Source organism: Simochromis diagramma, unplaced genomic scaffold (genome assembly GCF_900408965.1).
Source record: "Simochromis diagramma unplaced genomic scaffold, fSimDia1.1 OVJJ01000321.1, whole genome shotgun sequence".
Classification (NCBI taxonomy): domain Eukaryota; kingdom Metazoa; phylum Chordata; class Actinopteri; order Cichliformes; family Cichlidae; genus Simochromis; species Simochromis diagramma.
Genome location: NW_024386772.1, coordinates 11,830,161 through 11,847,252, shown reverse-complemented (window position 1 = coordinate 11,847,252; position 17,092 = coordinate 11,830,161). Strand labels below are relative to the sequence as shown.

The following is a 17,092-nucleotide window of genomic DNA, read 5'->3' as shown; positions in this document are numbered from 1 at the left end:
ATGTAAAATTGGGGGTTGGTTTTTTTTGCCCTCCTCTGGGAATTTTCATGAGCATGAGTAGCGGTGTGATTCAGGCCCTGCCATGTTTCCGCGCGTTTTTGTTGTTATATAAAAACATAATCAGGTATCGCGCATCAATGGTAAACAGCGCTGGCTGGAAGTCACGTGTAGCCCTCTCCCGACAGATCGACGTCACGTTAAGCGCCGATTGGCTGAACCTTTCGGCTACAGCGTGACCTGTGCTCTGATTGGTCCGTGGTTCCTGTCAGTCATTTTTTTTCTATCGCCCTCTCATAATGCAGCATGGGCGAAAATACTAGATTGAAGAGCTTCATCTGAGGAAGCAGAGGCTTCTAGTTTAAATTATTTTGTGCCGTTGAGTGAAAGGTAAGTGAACGGAAAGGCGTATTCGTGTAATATCTGTTCGCTGCTTGTTTACATGGTGCTGTCGTTGGGCTAAGAGGCGAGATGTGGCGGTTAGGGAGGTTTGTTAGCTACCTGGGTGCTGGGATGCTAACCACATTGCAGCACTGAGGGAGGCTGGCTTTCGCCACGTTAAGTTAGCTTGACTGCTAACCGCGTTGCTCCACTGTTAAACGATTAAATAGCAGAACACGAATCAGTCGACAGCAGGGACAGATAAACGATTAAATATCGAGCAGTTGCGATATTTAGCGACGCTTCCTGTATACATTTTAAACGGTTCAGGGCGAGATTAGCTGCGGCTGTAGATAAGCAAACTAGCATTCAAGCTTTGGTGATTGGCCCATAGTGGTGGGACCAGTAGGTGAGCAGCTACACCGGCTACTTCATGGAGCTCTTAATGACATTTAGAAAAAATAAGACCTCAAAATAGCTTAAATTATGCGTCCAGGTAGATTTATAAGCAGGTTAAAACAATAAGCTGTGGGATTTAAGAAGTGAAATCTCTACACTTTGAGTGTGTGCTTGTGGGAGTGTGTTGAAGCGAGTGAGTAGCTTTTTGTAGATCTATATATTAAACTTGGAGTAGTCCAGTTTTGGTTTTTTTTTTTGGTGTCATTAGACAAACCTTTGCAGCAAGTTCTTTAAGAGTGATCTGAACCCTCAGTTTTAAAAACACATAGGATGGCAGATTTTTTTTTTAGAGCAATTCTTGCCTGTGGGAAGCACCATGTGGTGTTGCAGTGGGTTTGACCCAATGCTCCTCTAGTGGTGGTGGGTGACTTAGAACAGATATGGGAGAAGGTGAGGGCTGAAAGCATGTTTTCATATTCTGGTGTTTTGTTTTAATAGTTTATGGATTTTTTTTCCTCTGTCGTTTGAGTAGTAGTTGAGAATGAATTATTTCAGGGATAAATTATGCTGAGTAAGTAATGTTAATTATCCAAAGCTTCTGTGGCTCAACAAGACAATAAATAAATAAAACATGTAAAGCTACCCGCTGTGGTGACCCCTTGTAAATAAATGCCCTTTTTTAATGATATATTGCCTCTCTCTCTATATATATATATATGCCTCCTATATATTCAAAAAGAATCATTTTTTTAAAATGTTCTGATAGTTTGTTTTGTGTCATAATTCAACATTTTTGATAGCCCTTGAAGTCACCTGCATCCAGCAGTAGTTTAGGCAGGATATGTGCACGATCTATGTATACATAGTTTACGAAATGCAAATAAAGAGTCAGTATTGGGTAATGCAAGTATTCACTGGAGGGTACTTGAAAGTAATCCCACTGTCTCTACATTTTTTTATTTTTTTATTTTTTTTTTAATTCTTTGTTTAAATATTAGTAGCTAACATAATCTGCTATTGACTGTCCATAAAAGCACTTAATAAACTAATTCAGCTGTAATATATCCTACAAAAGTAAAAGCTAGTTTTGGTTGCTCACTTATTCGGAAAGGATCGCGCCGCATGTTTACACAGGATGCCCTTCGTGATGCAATCCCAGAAGGAACTCTCAGGATCAAACTGAGGTTCTCCGAACTTTCACTGTGCAATATGGAGTCAATCTATCCTTTACGAGTCAGTTTTCTAAACATCTAAATTTAAGTTCAATATCAGTTGTGTTCCTACAAATTGAATGAAATATTTTCATATCAGTGTGAGGATTACCTTTTAAAATTGGAAACAACCAGGTTATAAGTTTTTAAACCCCTGTAAATAGGCTTTAAGTCGTATTGTTTAGTTTGACATTGCACTACATATTGATTACATAGGCACAATGGCTTAACCAGACCTTATGCTTAATGACTGTCTGCCTGTGTACATCCCTTCCTTCATTGAATGGAATAGCCCTTTATTGTCATGGTACATGTACAACGAAAAAGGCAAAGGGCATCGATGGAAAACTGAACAGAAAACAAAGCCATGCTAACATAAATTACCACATAAAGTGGAAACTTATTAAAGTTGGCTTTAAGATATCTGAAGTACTCTTAACATTAAAAAGCTTTACCAGTGTAATTTTATGCTTGATGTAAGCTTGAGTTGACAAGACGAGGAATTGTATTTGTTTTATTTTTGGATTTAATCGATTTTTTTTTTTTTTTTCAAATTAAGCATCGGTGTAAGTAATTATTCCCAGATTATCACTGTTTGTGAAAACCTTCACTCACCTTAAAATGACCCATCTCTTAAATAGCATCATTTGTTAGTTATGCAACCAGCATATCCCAAACAGCAGTCAGAAAGTTTCTGTGTTATCAGTAATGTGACACAATCGGATTAAACATCCGTGTTTTGGTCAGCGCATCAGCAGAGCTGCCTGTTTGGACGGTTGCATCACTGCAGTTAGCTCCCTCTCCCTGTGGGCTCTGTGCTTCTTAGTTGTATCAGTATCAGCAGCACGTGAAGGTCAGCATGCCCTTGTGCATACAATGCATGTTCGGCCCTCCTTCCCTCTTCATGACGTCACTGCCTACTCTGATGAGTAAGTCGTAGTGCTGTATTGTCTCTACGATGTAGCCTTCGCTTCTGTTTGTTTTTGTTTTTCCTTAGATGTTTTGTTGTCTTTATCTGGGGGGGACGGTATCATTTGTATGGGTAAACTGAGAGAAGATTGAATGTTTTACACACTCACCATCAAAATATTGCTTTGCTATGCTGTGTAATAATAGCTTACTCGTAAGTTTAAAAAGTAAGTCACAGGTTCAGCGATTGATAGTTGAATGTGTTACTCGGGGGATTGCAGGTCACCTACTCTCCGACCCTCTAATGCTCCCGTAGTTTGGAGTTGCTCTCTGTTAACTGCAATGATCAGCTGTGTAAACAATGTGTCACTCTTTCCTTTGGACTTTGATCTCCTCATTTCTTCCCGCTGCAGTCAGCCGGCCAGTCAACTTGATCGACTAACACCCTTCATCAGCTGTTTAGTTCAGCAGCCTGAATCAGAGCTCCTTTACAGCTGCCTGGTGTAAAGCAGCAGTTCTCAACACTAAAATGGTCTTTGTGTACATTAAGCTGCTTTTTATGTGTAGAAACAGTACATGGAAAACACTTTTAGGTTTACTGTTATTACTTGTTACTGTAGATCTCTCACTGTTGTGACAAAATTTAAGGAGCTACAGTTTTACTGATTATGCACTCACTGGAGTCGAGAGGATGACAAAAAATTTGATTAGGTCAAAATGTGACTCGTATTGGTTGTATAAATGTAATTTGGCAGTTAACAACAGCTGCTCACACCTTATGTGTAAGCATAAATGCTCTCCCTCTCCTATCCCATACACTCCCCCACCCTATGTTACATCTGATGCCTTGCATAACTGCAGGGACAGCTGCCAAGACCCAGCTGGAAGCACTCAGTCCTTATCTCTCTTGTAAGGTGATGTCAGAAAATGTGCCTAGAGAGGTACCCACTGGAGGGCAAACAAACGGGCTTAATTTATTAGCTATGAGAGCAATTTAACTTGTATTTGCAGGTTTAATTTTGCTCATGTTTAACTCTGAAACAAAGTACTTTTGTGTGAGCGTTTTTTGCAGATATTAAAAAAAGGATGGGATGTCATTGATATCATTGAAATGGTACATTTTTATTTATTTATTTTTTTGTGCAGTCTTGAGAAGTGATGCTGATACCCAATCTGTTTGTCCCCACAGTGATGTTCCAACAATGCCGATAGTGGATAAACTCAAGGAGGCTTTAAAACCTGGCCGAAAGGACACAGGCGATGAGGGTGACCTCAACAAGCTATTGGCCTCTTCTGCCAAGAAGGTCCTTTTGCAGAAAATAGAGTTTGAGCCTGCCACCAAGGGGTTCTCCTATCAGCTTGACAGCCTAAAGAACAAGTATGTGATCCTCAATCCTAGGACTGAGGGTGCTACAGCACAGAAAGCTGCAGAGCCTGCTCAAATTAAGAGGCAAGGTAAGCTCTCAAAATGAACTGAAAATTGAGCAGAATTTGATGGCCTGACATTTTCCATGTTTGACCTTTTGTTCTTTGATGCTTACCCTGAAAGCTCAGTTCTGGCGTTCTGTCCTCGGCTAATGTCACAAAATTGCCTGCACCCCTTCTTTAGTCTTAGAGAATGTGGTCGGGGGCCAGAGCGATGGGATCCCTGCTCCGCAGAAGATGCTCTTTCCGGGGAACAAGATCACCCTTAAGTGGGAGCGTGTGTACAGGGTGGGAGCCGGCCTCCATAACCTTGGAAACACCTGCTTCCTCAATTCCACAGTGCAGTGTCTCACCTACACGCCGCCACTTGCCAACTACTTACTCTCAAAGGAGCACAGCCGTGTCTGTGAGTAGATTTACTATCCCATTTACTTATTTTCTTTTTTTTTTTTTTAAACACTAACAGTTTCTCACACAGTTTGGGGAATTACTTTTACCTGGCCTATATCCCTGCGTGTGCCTGAAGAAGGAAAAACAAGAAGTGTAGCTTAATTTGGTTCAGCTAGTTTATTTTGAGCTCCCAATCATCCAGGGATTTCCTTACCTGGATGATTGTGCATGCATCAAGACATTTATTATGTGGAGCGTTTTTTGTTTTGTTTTTTTTTTTTACTCGTTTTGATCATCTCATTCAAACAGACTCTATATAAAAGATTAACATATTGTAATATCAGCAGCTGGTTTGTGGAATGCCTTTTAACCCCTTAAATTTGAGTTAAAGGTATTGTTTTTGTATTTAATGCTAACACCTGCTTATACTTTTATGTTATGTGTAACTCCTCTTCCTCTTTGTTGTTCAGGTCACCAGTCAGGCTTCTGTATGATCTGTGTAATGCAGAACCATATCATCCAAGCCTTCGCCAACACAGGCAACGCCATTAAGCCCGTCTCCTTCATCAGAGACTTAAAAAGTAAGATCGCCCTCCTTTAACAGTGCCTGAGCAGTTTATGCCTTCTAGGTTTATCTCAGACGTCACATTTATTGGTTGGCTACTCTCAAGGGTAATGTGTTGCAACAGTGTCCCGTATGACAACAATGGGCAGTAACTGCAGTATAGAAGTGGAGCAGTGAGACTGCAGTTAGTGAATGAATCCCACGTAGACAGTAGCGATGAGGTGTGAGTAGTGCCCTGACACGGTGAGTTACTGTGCTGTAGTTTCATTGCACCCTAGTCCCCTCCCTACCTGGCTGCTTCCTCCTTATGTGCTGCTGCAATCATGTCTCCACCTCCTGTGCCTCATTTTCTCTGCCTCCCTCCTTTCCCAATGCCCTTTCTGTCTCCTTGTGACTGCGGGCTTTAGCACAAAAATGTACAGGCCACCTGCTTTCTCCCCCCCCCCCATCAGAGCTCAGGATGCGCTGTATGTGTGTTCAGGTTTTTTATACATTGATTTAGCTAGTGGCCTCCTCTGTAGCTTAAAATGTGCCGCTAATGCTGGAACAGTTTAAATGCACACATTGAAATATCAACCTCGGTATTTCTAATCCAACTCTAAAGCCCATTAATACAGTGCCATATCACTGCACAAAAACAAAAGAGCTTACTGCTGCCGATTCCTGAACTGCCACCAGATCTCACAGCTGAGGTTTCACAAACAAAATAAAAACACGACACACCAGTCTTAATGCCCACAGCTTTAATGTCTTCAAGATGTTGCCTCTCTCCTCTCCTGGAAGTGCCTGGAATAGATCATTAGTGCTTGATGTATTATATTCCTTTTTCCCCACTCTCGGGTGACTCATTGTTGTGAATGTGCAGGGGTGCTATGCTGGGAATATGTTGATGACCACATTCTATTAGCTCATCCAGTTTTCCATTAGGAAATAACAGTAGGGTACATTATCTCTACTATGAGACTCTTACTGCAGATTAGACACCGCTCTGTAACCATAACATGTTTATTGGGTCATTATGCCATGGTCTGGGTGAAAGATCTAGTTTGATTGGCTGCAGGGTGTACTGTATTTCCTGATAAAGGACCTTTATGTAGTTACAGTGAAACAGCCAGCCCACTGTTTGAAATGAATGTGCTGACCTAACCTGTTTCTATAATAGTTACAAAAAAGTGTGACTGTTAACCTGTCTGGGGAAAATGACAACTTGGATGGCTGGAGTGTAGCTAAAGAGACTGGACACAAAAAGGACAGGAGGTGCTAGTTTCTAAAGGAAGAAACAAAGGACTGCTAGAGTTTTGTACTGTCCAGTTTGCCAGTGTAGGAAGAGTATAGTGCCAGCCTATAAAAGGAGTGGTATTTATCATATTACCTCGACATGCATGTATTTCCTTTGAGTGCCGAGAGAGAGCCGATGAATCAGCTCAGTGATTGTTGTACATCACTACTATCTGTACTAGCCATTCACTTTATAAGTGTGCACATGTGCCGTGTCATATTTTAATAGTTAAATGACTATAATCACTTATTCTTGTTATGAAGACTATAGAGAGGGGATGTCAACCTAATTTTACGTTGTGGGCCAGTTCAGTTAAATCTCAGTGGGTCAGACAAATCGGTCAATCACCTAATGACCATTTAAAAAAAACCTGATGTGTTCTCCTTAAGTCTTCATGTTTCTGCATTGTGAAGAAATGCTGCTGTAGTAAATCAAAGTAAAAAGCATTGCTGTTAGACTTTGTCTATAAGAAATAAAGTTGTAAACATTAAAAGCACTTGTCAACTCCTTCCTGATCTTTGACGTGTAATTAAAACAACAACAAAAATAAAAAAAAAATAATAGAAAAAATCTTTGAATTAACAGCAAAATTCAGTTTTTACATTTTGTTTGTGTATAAATAAAAACATTTCTGTAGAAAATTATGGAAAACAATAACTTTTCTGTTATTTAACAATAAAAATATTACTTCAATTTGTGACCTTTAATGGTTTACTTTGGTGTCTATCAGGCCATAAGTGATAAGCTGTCATGTTATAAATAAGAAATGAATTTTTTGTTAGGTTTTTTTTATTTTTAATGAACCTCTGTTTCTTGCTTTGCTCTCACTTATTGTCAGAAATCACGATATGTAACAAATGTCTGTGACCTCAGTCAGATAATCTGGGTAGTCAGTGGTTGATCTATTTCTTTAATGAGCCTGTGGGTCATTGCAGTTCATCAACATTTTATCAAATACAAGGAACATTATTGACAAGTTGGAAAGTGAGAGACGCCTTTCTCTGAGCCTCCCTGTCTCAGTAAGTGCGAGGCTAGAGGAAAAATGTAACTCTGGTAAAGCATGAAATCTGACGGGCTCTTTGTCGTCCACAGAAATTGCAAGACATTTTCGCTTTGGTAGTCAAGAGGACGCCCATGAATTTTTGCGGTACACCATCGATGCCATGCAGAAAGCCTGTCTCAATGGCTATCCGAAGTAAGGGTTTAAGCTTCTTATGATATTTGTTTACTCATTAGTCATTACATGACTAACTTTTGTCTTTGTGTTTTTAGGCTTGACAGGCAGACCCAGGCCACGACACTGGTTCACCAGATCTTTGGAGGTTACCTCAGGTCAAGAGGTATTGACTGATGAATAAACACGCAGCTCAGATTAAGTCTTAATGGTTTGATGCAGGTTAATACTCAATATACTAAATTAGGCTAATATAATCTTTTTAGTCATGCATGGAAAACAGAGAGGTGTCATATATGTGTCTCTTACCTTGGCTTAAGATGCAGGTATCCTGTGTAATTATTTTATTTATTTATTTTTTAGAAAAAGAAACTGTATTGAATAGTTAAATTTTGACAATCTCTGTGTTTTACTTAAGAACCCACTGCTCAAATATTCTAATTTAAATTGAATTTAAATCTTATTAATAATACTAATTTAAATCTTATTAAAAGAGACATTCATTATGATTAACTTTCATATTGAAAGTGAGAGATTAAGGAGCAGCTCATGTAATTTTAGGGCTCTCTTTTGTGTGGGTTCAAGAGTTTCGCTTGTTCTATAATGGAAAAATAGAAACGAGTTAAATTGTAAAAGGAATTTCCCCTTAAAGTTTGCTCTAATAGTCAGATGAGGTTGTTTGAGGTGCCTGACAGTTTCATGTTTACAGGAAATTGAACTGAGGTTGCTGCAGCTTCAACAGATTTTACTTACAAGTACTGTCAGAAGAGTGAGACTTGTTTTTTTTTGCCTTTCAGTAAAATGCTCTATTTGTAAAAGTGTCTCAGATACGTACGATCCTTACCTGGATATCGCCGTTGAGATTCGGGTATGTTGCACGATATCTCCTTATTGTATAACATTTATTTTCATGGAAATGTTCATGTTTCTGTCTTTGGAAAGTTTGGTAACGTAATTTCTGTTGTGTTGTTTTAGCAAGCAGCAAACATAGTGCGAGCCTTGGAACTGTTTGTTAAACCAGATGTTTTAAGTGGAGAGAATGCCTACATGTGTGCCAAGTAAGTTCCCCTCTCATGTAGTCAGAAATGATTCAAAATACTTTCACCAGACACTTCATTAGGTACACCTTGTTAGTACTGGGTTGGACCCCATTTTGGCTTCAGAGCTGCTTTGATTCTTTGTGGCACGTATTCAGCAAGGTGCCTCTTGGGCCATATTGACATGATGGCATCACACAGCTGCAGATTTGTTGGTAGCACATCCGTGATGCAGATCAGTATAACTGCAGTAGCTCAGTAGTTTCCGAAATAGACTGGTTGTTGATGGCAGACGGGCCAAACCACGTTCAAAGTAATTTAAATCACCTTTCTTCTCCATTCTGATGCACAGTTTCAACTTCAGCAGGTCGTTGTGACCATGTGTACGTACCTAAATGCATTTAGTCGTTACCATGTGAATGGCTGACTAGATGTTTACATTAAGCAGTTGAACAAGTGTATCTAACAAAGTCAGTGGTGAGTGTAAATCTTAAAATTTTTGGGGAAAAGGTCTTAAAATTAAAAAAGATTAAAGAGTGTCGTCATAATTTTTTTTTTTTCGTCTTCTTCAGGTGCAAAAAGAAAGTGCCGGCCACCAAGCGCTTCACAGTGCATCGAACATCCAACGTACTCACCCTTTCACTGAAGAGGTTTGCAAACTTCAGCGGTGGAAAAATAACAAAGGTTAAAGAATTTTCACGACACGGACTGATTTTTAGCAAAACTGCCTCATTCCTCTATATATCTCACACCTTTCTGTCATTTTCTTCTTCTTTTTCAGGATGTTGGTTACCCAGAATTTCTAAACATCCGCCCTTACATGTCTCAGAGCTCAGGCGATCCTGTCATGTACGGCCTCTATGCTGTTCTGGTGCATTCAGGCTACAGTTGTCATGCTGGACACTACTACTGCTACGTGAAGGCAAGACAGTATAGATAAACAATCTTTTTAGTGTGCGTGTGACAGCAACGTGAAGGAAAATTGGCTTTAAAAATCCTTCCACTCCGTCTTGTGGATTCCGATCGGGAAAGGTGACAAATTAGGTGTCAGCGATCTGAATTTATAGTTCCTTTTCTACACTGTTTGTGAAAGCTTGTTGTGAAACTTTCCCATTAATACGTCAGTTTTTTGGAGTCAGAAGTGACTATATGTGGACAAGAGAGTGGATTTTTAATAGCTTACCATAGCAGACCTGGATAACAAGCTGTATCCATAGAATATACCAGTACAACACATTTACACAGATAGCTGCCAGTTTTTGCCAAATATCGATCTTCACCAAAAGTCAGGGTCACATTGGTTTCTCTCAGTTCCTTTTTAAAAGCTAAAAGTAAATAAATCCCTTTCACAGCTAAACTAGTGATTAAGATTTGAGAGCTTTAGTTATCATTACAGGGAAAATGGCTTTATTTTATGTTTCTTCTCTCTTTTATCCTCACAGGCAAGCAATGGACAATGGTACCAAATGAATGATTCAATGGTGCACTCAAGTAACATCAAAGTGGTCTTGAACCAGCAGGCTTATGTGCTTTTCTACTTGAGGTGAGACGGTAGCGAGTGATGCAAGAGATCAAAAAAGATGTCTGTACCTCCTGGATGTGCAGTCCAACAAACTAGAGTCTGTGTTTGTGTGTTAAAGGATACCTGAAACCAAGAAAAATGCAGATGGGCAGACCACCAAGCAGGGGATGTTGTATTCCGGGAAGAATACGGCACCATCGGAACAGATAAAGAGGTCCAACTTGAACGGGCCTCTCTCTTCCCCACAGGTGAAAAAGGTATAAGAAATATTTGGCTTTTTGTAAAATAGTAAATGTATGTGTTAAACTTTCTAGCTTTTAACATTCTGGATAAAAAATGTAAGAAAAGTCCATGTTTTCTTGATAGAAACTTGAGCCAGCCCAGCTGCGCAAGATCCAGTCGATGGACGGTGGTTTGGGTTTGCCCATTTCCAGGAACGGTGTGAGCACTCAGCCACAGCCCCGACTGTCCAACTGGACATCCTCTTCCAACGGTCTGCCAAAGCTGCCGGGTGGACCCGCAGTTATAGAGGAACCTTTCAAGAAGGTGAAGAAGCCCTCTCCGCAGAGCCAGCTGCCATCCCGCAGCAGCACTCCGACCCCTTCCAACAACGGGGTCAGCAGAACGGAGGGAGATAAAAAACAAGGTGGAGAAGGCAGAGGCATGGCAGCGTCTACCTCATTTAAGTCTTTGTCTGACTCCTCCTCTGCTGACACCACTGAGTCAAAGGTACGGTATAAAGTCAACAAGCATGAATACAAATGTTACATTAAGGGTGAAATCTTGACAGGGATTTTTAATTTTGATCATCAGGTAATAAAAATACTCAAAATATTTGAGTGCTGTGAAAAGCAGTGGCATTTCTTTAGGGAAACATGCTTTCCTACAGAGATTCAGTCTACAGTAGCATGAAAAGAAGGATTCTCTCACATTTCAGAAGCCATGTTTGATGTAAAAGATCAGATCTGCAGCTTCACAAAAGCATAACCGCCACCTGTGGTTTTCTCTCTCTGGACCAGGACTCCGTTGGTCCCAAAAGTGCACCAGTAGGAGAGACTCCCTCCACTCCTCGGAAAGGCTCCAGCGGCCTGGCGTCTCCAGCAAGGAGCGTGGAGCGCTCTCAGAGCACAGAGGAGCAGAAGACGGCAAAAATTAAACCCCCGGCTCTCGGCAACATCACATCTGAAGCCACCAGCACCATGTCACCTCCACCTGCCAAGAAGCTTGCCCTGTCGGCCAAGAAGGTGAACGTCATCCCCATCCACAGCAGTTGCCTCACTTCCTGTCTTACTACAAACTCATAATAATTCTGCTTCCTGTCGTGTAACGCCACACCTGCTGTCACAAATTGCACCGTTGATTTCAATTAGTCTTTTTTTATTCAGGCAAGTTAAAGAGTGGTGTTGTGCTACGTTTTATGCCTTTTATGTAATGTCTTATTTCTCCAGTGTACCGTCTAATCAACCACATGTTAGCACTTGTTTAAAGTTTGTCTTCTTTTCCTTTAGTTTGTTCTTTTTTCCTAATCATTTCTAATTCTTCTCTGCCATACCCTTTCCACTTTGTTTTCCTCTCTCCACCCCCCCCCCCCCCCCCCCCCCATCATCCTTTTAATCACCCTGTTTTTTTCCTTTATTTACTCTCTTCCTTATTTTTGTCACACTCATGGCTATTTTCTTTAGACCACCAAGTTTTTATTTATGTCGATAACTGCAGGCTCGCAGCCGGAGTCCGAACAGCATTGATGTTCTGCCCCGTTTGCCGTCCAGTGACCCCATGCATCAAAATCAACTTAACTCCCTCACCCTTGCCTCACCCACTCCCACTCACAGGTATGTATATGGAAACCTGTTTCGTATTGCGAATACTCACACTAGGCATGGTTGAGTTGTACAGTCCTCTGCCACTTAGGGGGTCAGTATACTCTTAATGTGAGTGTATCCATTCAAATTTTGACACCCAAAAACAAAGACGATCCGTATTTCTTTTCCAGAGCTGATCCATTCCATTCATGTAAAGTCCAATCATCACCTTTAGCCCATTCAACTGGATCCTTCAAACTGCAGAGTCCTCAGAAACAGTCCCTTTTCTCCACACTGCAAAAGCCAAGCGTGAGCCTTCCTCCTAAAACAAACGGTCTTCACTGTCCAGGCCCAAAGAGTCCCAAGTCTTCCAACAAGCTCAACTCAGTGGTTCAAGAACCAGACCTTGACGACCCTCCCGCTCAAAATGTCAAACACAAAAAGAAGAAGAAGAAGCGGCGGCATTCTGAGGTGGAGAGCGTCCCAGAGCCAGTCACATCCCCAGCTCCACAGACACAGTGCACTGCAGCAGAGTCCGATGGCGAGAAGAGGTGCAAGAGGAAAAAGAAGAAGCGAAAGCGGCTGGACGAAGACGGAGAGAAGGCGAAGGAGCGGGCGTGTGTCTCGTCTCATTTGGACACGTCAAGCCAGGAGGAGGACTGGTGTCAGAGTGGCATGTGGAGCCTGACCCCTCAGTCCAGTGCAGAAGAGTCTAAGAAAAAGCCTCAGTTATCCGCTACAACTCCATCGCAGTGTGAGTCAAACCGGAAAAAGCAGGAAACGGATTGTGTTTTGAAGAAGAAGAAAAAGAAGAAAAAGAAAGATAATGTGGGTCAGTCAGGAGACGCTCTGCAGGATACAGCGTCTGCACGCTCTACAACAGAAAGGTTGGTTCGAGTCTGGTTATGTTTGTTCTTCACCTCAAGTTGAGTTTTTGTGTAAAGCTCTCAGAAAGTCTACATTACTGGCTTGACTCTAGGAATCAAGAACTTTTCTAAATGTTTTATCATTATTCATATCTTCATAAAGGACTTGAAATAAGATTTTCTTTTTCATTAAATATTTGATCTCCTCACCCTTAAGGGTTTAAGAGTGAGACAAAGTAGTTGCTTCTGCTATATGCCTTTCATTACCTCGATCTCTCATCTGCTTTTTCCCCAGAAGCAGTTCTGAGATGAAGCCCACAGGGAGCCAGAAAGATACAGGAGATTTATTAAAAGTAAAAAAGAAATTAAAAGTGAAGAAGGGGCTAAAAGAAGAGATGCGACAGTGGGAGGAGAGCAAGCATTGTCCTGATGCTGAGACTGAAGCATCGGAGCCCCCGTACAAAAAGAAAACGATGGAGAAGGACAGAATAAACAAAGAAAGCACAGGTGTGTGAGCGAGAACTTAACATTACATCGATTACCCGTGGAGTGTCAATGTAAAATTTTGATTGGAGCCATTTGACAAAATCACTTTGCACCTCTGCAGCCTTTCAGCCTTTCTGTGGAGTGACCAGTTATTCTACTTTTGTGCAGAGTGTGACTCATTGCATTTTGAGAATGTCAGATTTAATCACAGTTCTGTGATTTTTGTTTTGTTTTGTTTTTTTCTCAATTCCCAGCCACAGTGGTAGTGTGGGACAGCCAAGTGAAGGACGGCTACAAGCGCAGCGTGGCACCAGCGGCTGATGGAAGTACATCAGATGGCTCGACCCGCGCCGCACCCGTAGCTTGGGATGGGAAAAAGACGAGTAGTGTGGTAGAAGAGCTGCTCAGGAACGCTTCGGATAAAGCCTACGGAGCCAATGGTGAGATGCAGAGTCATATTTGTGTTTTTAAATGCAATTTTAAAGAAAATGTGTTTTTAAAGACCCTAAAGGGTGTCAATGTCTTGTCTTCACTAGTCCTCAGTTGGGATGGTGAGGTCTCTGCTGTCAGCAGAGATGCCATTGAAGATGCCCGCGATGCCAGGTGTGACACTGTGATCGACGAGTGGGATGAAGACTTCGACAGGGGAAAGGTGAGGGGTGAAATGCAACATGAAAAAAGTCATTGTCTGTCTGTTCAGTTCACAAGAATCTGTACTGCTGCATTAGAGTTGGTTGGATTTCAGTGAAACTTGCACACAGTGATCACCTAATGGGTCTTCACTCAAAACGTGCACGAGGTCAAAGTTACATTTGTCATTTCACAGGCAAATTTAGTGCCACTAACCAGACACGTTGTTGCTCTTGGGACCTAAACAGTTACTTGTTACACTTTGCATGTATATTGTGCAATCAAGCACGATCCCTGGAAAGATTGTCTAAAAATGTGTTGTTGTAATCTCTGTTATTAAACAACACAGCGCCCCTATTTCTCTCTATGATGGCCAGTTTTTACCCTGCTTTCCTGTTTGGTATTTTGATTATTAACAACTAAAATACTTCTCCGAGACGATATGCAATTATTTAATTTTAATTTGTCCCCTTTTCTACTTGTTAACAGGTGAAGAAAGTAAAGCAGTATAAAAGAGAGAAGTGGAGAGGGGCCAGCAGCATGTTCCAGAAGATTCAGGACAGGCGGAACAAGTGGTCTGTAACACCCGGAGGGAAGAGAGTTTTTGGAGTCCGACGCTGAGAGTCCAGATTGCTGCTGAAGTCTTGCTGACTTGAAATTGAGACAGAAAATACTTTTCTTACCAAACTCATTTACCCAATCTCTCCCTCTCTCTCTCTTTTTTCTTCTGTCTTTTGTTTGTTTAATCCCCCATATTCAAGAATAAGATATGTGCCAAAAGCAGTACACATTACTGCATCAGCAGTCTGCCAACACAACTTTTAAACTAACCAATGTGAAATATTGTTTTCAGCAGACAGCTGAATTTCACTATCTCCCCTTTAGATGCCGCCATGAGCAGCTTAAAGTTTTCTATGCATTCAGTATTTAATTGAAAATCCTTACATCACGAACATCACGTCAATATCGCGCTAGATTTGTGTCCTTTGAGCCCCGATTATTTCCCTGAAAATGTGCTACCGTGAAATACAAAAAGCTTTACCGTAATTGTGAAAGGTAGGCTGTGACTCATTGGCCTCGCTGAAAACTGCGCTGAAAACGCAATCTGAGCAAAAAAAGTGACCTTTTTAACAAAAAATGAAATTATTCTATGTCAAATAACAAAGCTGGACTCATTCATTATTCTTGTTTTAGATTTCTTAAATATTTTTATGTTATTATTATTTTTTTCTCATAAGTTGGGATTTTATTTTGTACTCTAGTGTCTGTACCACACTGCTTCTTTTTAAGGACCGAGTTTTGCCTGCATATTGTTGGTAAAATTGAGGTTTAAAATAGCCACCGTTTCCTCATTACGCATGCCTAAACTGGTTCAAAACCCATTTTAAATGAAGGGTCGTTTGTAGTTGCGCAGTTCTTGTTACACACGTGATTTTTCCCTTCCTTACCAAGTTCAGCTTTAATGTCAATACATTAATAATACAAAGGAATGCTCGGGCGATGTCATCGATATGTAGGAAACGCATCGGATGCTGTTAGTTTTATTTTTTATTCATGAGTTATTGTTTTCTTACAGCTCGGTGCAATCGTTGTGTGCGTCGTAGAGGCCGGCGTTTCTGGAGGAACTCTCGTTGGCGCAGTTAATTTTCTACTGTGCAGCTATCCAACTATGTAGCTCATCTCATCAGTTCTTCATTTAGAGAAGCTCAGTTTGGAAACATGTTTTTGTTTTCTGTAAAGAAGGAAAAAAACTCCACAATGGGTCCTTCACCACTATACTGCAATTAAAGGGTTACATTTTATACTTCTGGCACTGTGTTATGATGCGATAACTACATGATGAGATCTTCTTGTCCCCTTGTATCTTATACCTCTATGCAATTTTCTGACAGTCATGCTCGCCGTCTAGAAACTGGGCTGAGACTCAGGAACCCAGAACCTCCTGTATTCCCATCTCCACCCTTGATCAGACCCCATTTCATGTAGGAGTCATCCCTGGACCTAGGCCGCCTCGTTGCATCCTGTACATCCTATAAACAACTGTTTTATACAAAATATATCAGGTGTGGAATCCATCTAATCATCTTGCACCAGTTTGGGCACAGATGTGTAGAGAAACTAAAGTTAAATAAACAAATGCTTTGCCAGTGTAGATTGTACAGTCCATCTTGTGCTACCAGTGTTTCCCCCACCCCGACAACGCTGTAAAGATTTACCCACGCATTTCTTTTCATTCTAGAGATGTTGCCTTGAATTGGCTATAAAAAGCATAGGTTTTAATGTTATAAATATGTAATTTAAAGAAGATCTTTACTGTGCTACTAAATACTCAGAGTAGTCGGTGGGTGTTGAGAATTTATCTACAAGTGTGTTTGTTCAGTTGTGTGTAAGAGAGACATTTGTTTTTCATGCAAGTCCTTCCTTATGTCACTGTAATGTGTACAGTACAAGAGGGGCAGTGTCATTTCCAAAGGACAGCTGTGAAGTGGACTGGCAGACTGGCAGATGAACATTTACTGGCGTGAATGGACAGTCCACATGTTTGCATTGATGGTTCCATATTTTGCACCACCTTTTCTGACCAGAGAAGAGAGCTTTCATAATGAAAGTAGCTCTTACCTCGTAATAGCTAACTGAAAAGGTGCAATAAAGTTGTGACTTTTGTGAGCTGATTGTAGGGTTTTTTTTCTTTGTCTTCCTCTGCTTTTTCCAAATCTACAAATGGTATGTGGGTAAACAGCACAAATAGGGTGAGCATCACTGTTTAAGAAGGGTTCTTTCTTTAAGAAAGTCTGACTTACCAAAAGAGGTGCATGTATGTTGTATTGCATTTATCTATGGAAGCTGAACCACTTACTGCACTTTCTTGTTAATACAGCATGCTGCTGGTTGGGTTACATTTAAAATGGACCTCAAAACCATTTGTGTACCATTTCAAGGAAACATGGTGCTCAATGCAATTGCAAGAAATTGTGCATGATGTTCAAATTTTGATTTAAACAGATCTGACGAATTAGGG

The 17,092-nt window shown here is 40.8% G+C and overlaps 1 protein-coding gene across 2 annotated transcripts; it reads left to right on the top strand.

The window, feature by feature from the left end:
* The first annotated feature begins 252 nt into the window (after positions 1 to 252).
* usp36 (ubiquitin specific peptidase 36) lies at positions 253 to 16,745 on the top strand. Of its 2 annotated transcripts, none has more exons than XM_040049221.1 (20): positions 253 to 387; positions 4,087 to 4,352; positions 4,507 to 4,728; positions 5,183 to 5,293; positions 7,649 to 7,751; positions 7,829 to 7,896; positions 8,528 to 8,598; positions 8,706 to 8,788; positions 9,340 to 9,451; positions 9,549 to 9,689; positions 10,210 to 10,310; positions 10,408 to 10,546; positions 10,656 to 11,018; positions 11,309 to 11,533; positions 12,006 to 12,121; positions 12,283 to 12,978; positions 13,256 to 13,464; positions 13,698 to 13,883; positions 13,980 to 14,095; positions 14,563 to 16,745. In XM_040049221.1, the coding sequence occupies exons 2-20, from the start codon at positions 4,100 to 4,102 to the stop codon at positions 14,692 to 14,694; spliced, it is 3,447 nt and encodes a 1,148-aa protein (XP_039905155.1). In that variant the 5' UTR covers positions 253 to 387; positions 4,087 to 4,099; the 3' UTR covers positions 14,695 to 16,745. The 2 variants fall into 2 exon arrangements, with proteins under 2 accessions (XP_039905155.1, XP_039905146.1); XM_040049212.1 differs by having other exon boundaries at positions 254 to 387; positions 13,253 to 13,464.
* Positions 16,746 to 17,092: the final 347 nt, after the last annotated feature.

Excerpts from the sequence above, each read along its gene's own strand:
- usp36 (XM_040049212.1), top strand. The coding sequence starts at position 4,100 with ATGCCGATAGTGGATAAACTCAAGGAGGCTTTAAAACCTGGCCGAAAG. Across the intron at positions 7,752-7,828 it reads TGTCTCAATGGCTATCCGAA|GCTTGACAGGCAGACCCAGG; the intron begins GTAAGGGTTTAA and ends TTGTGTTTTTAG. Across the intron at positions 12,979-13,252 it reads GCACGCTCTACAACAGAAAG|AAGCAGTTCTGAGATGAAGC; the intron begins GTTGGTTCGAGT and ends CTTTTTCCCCAG.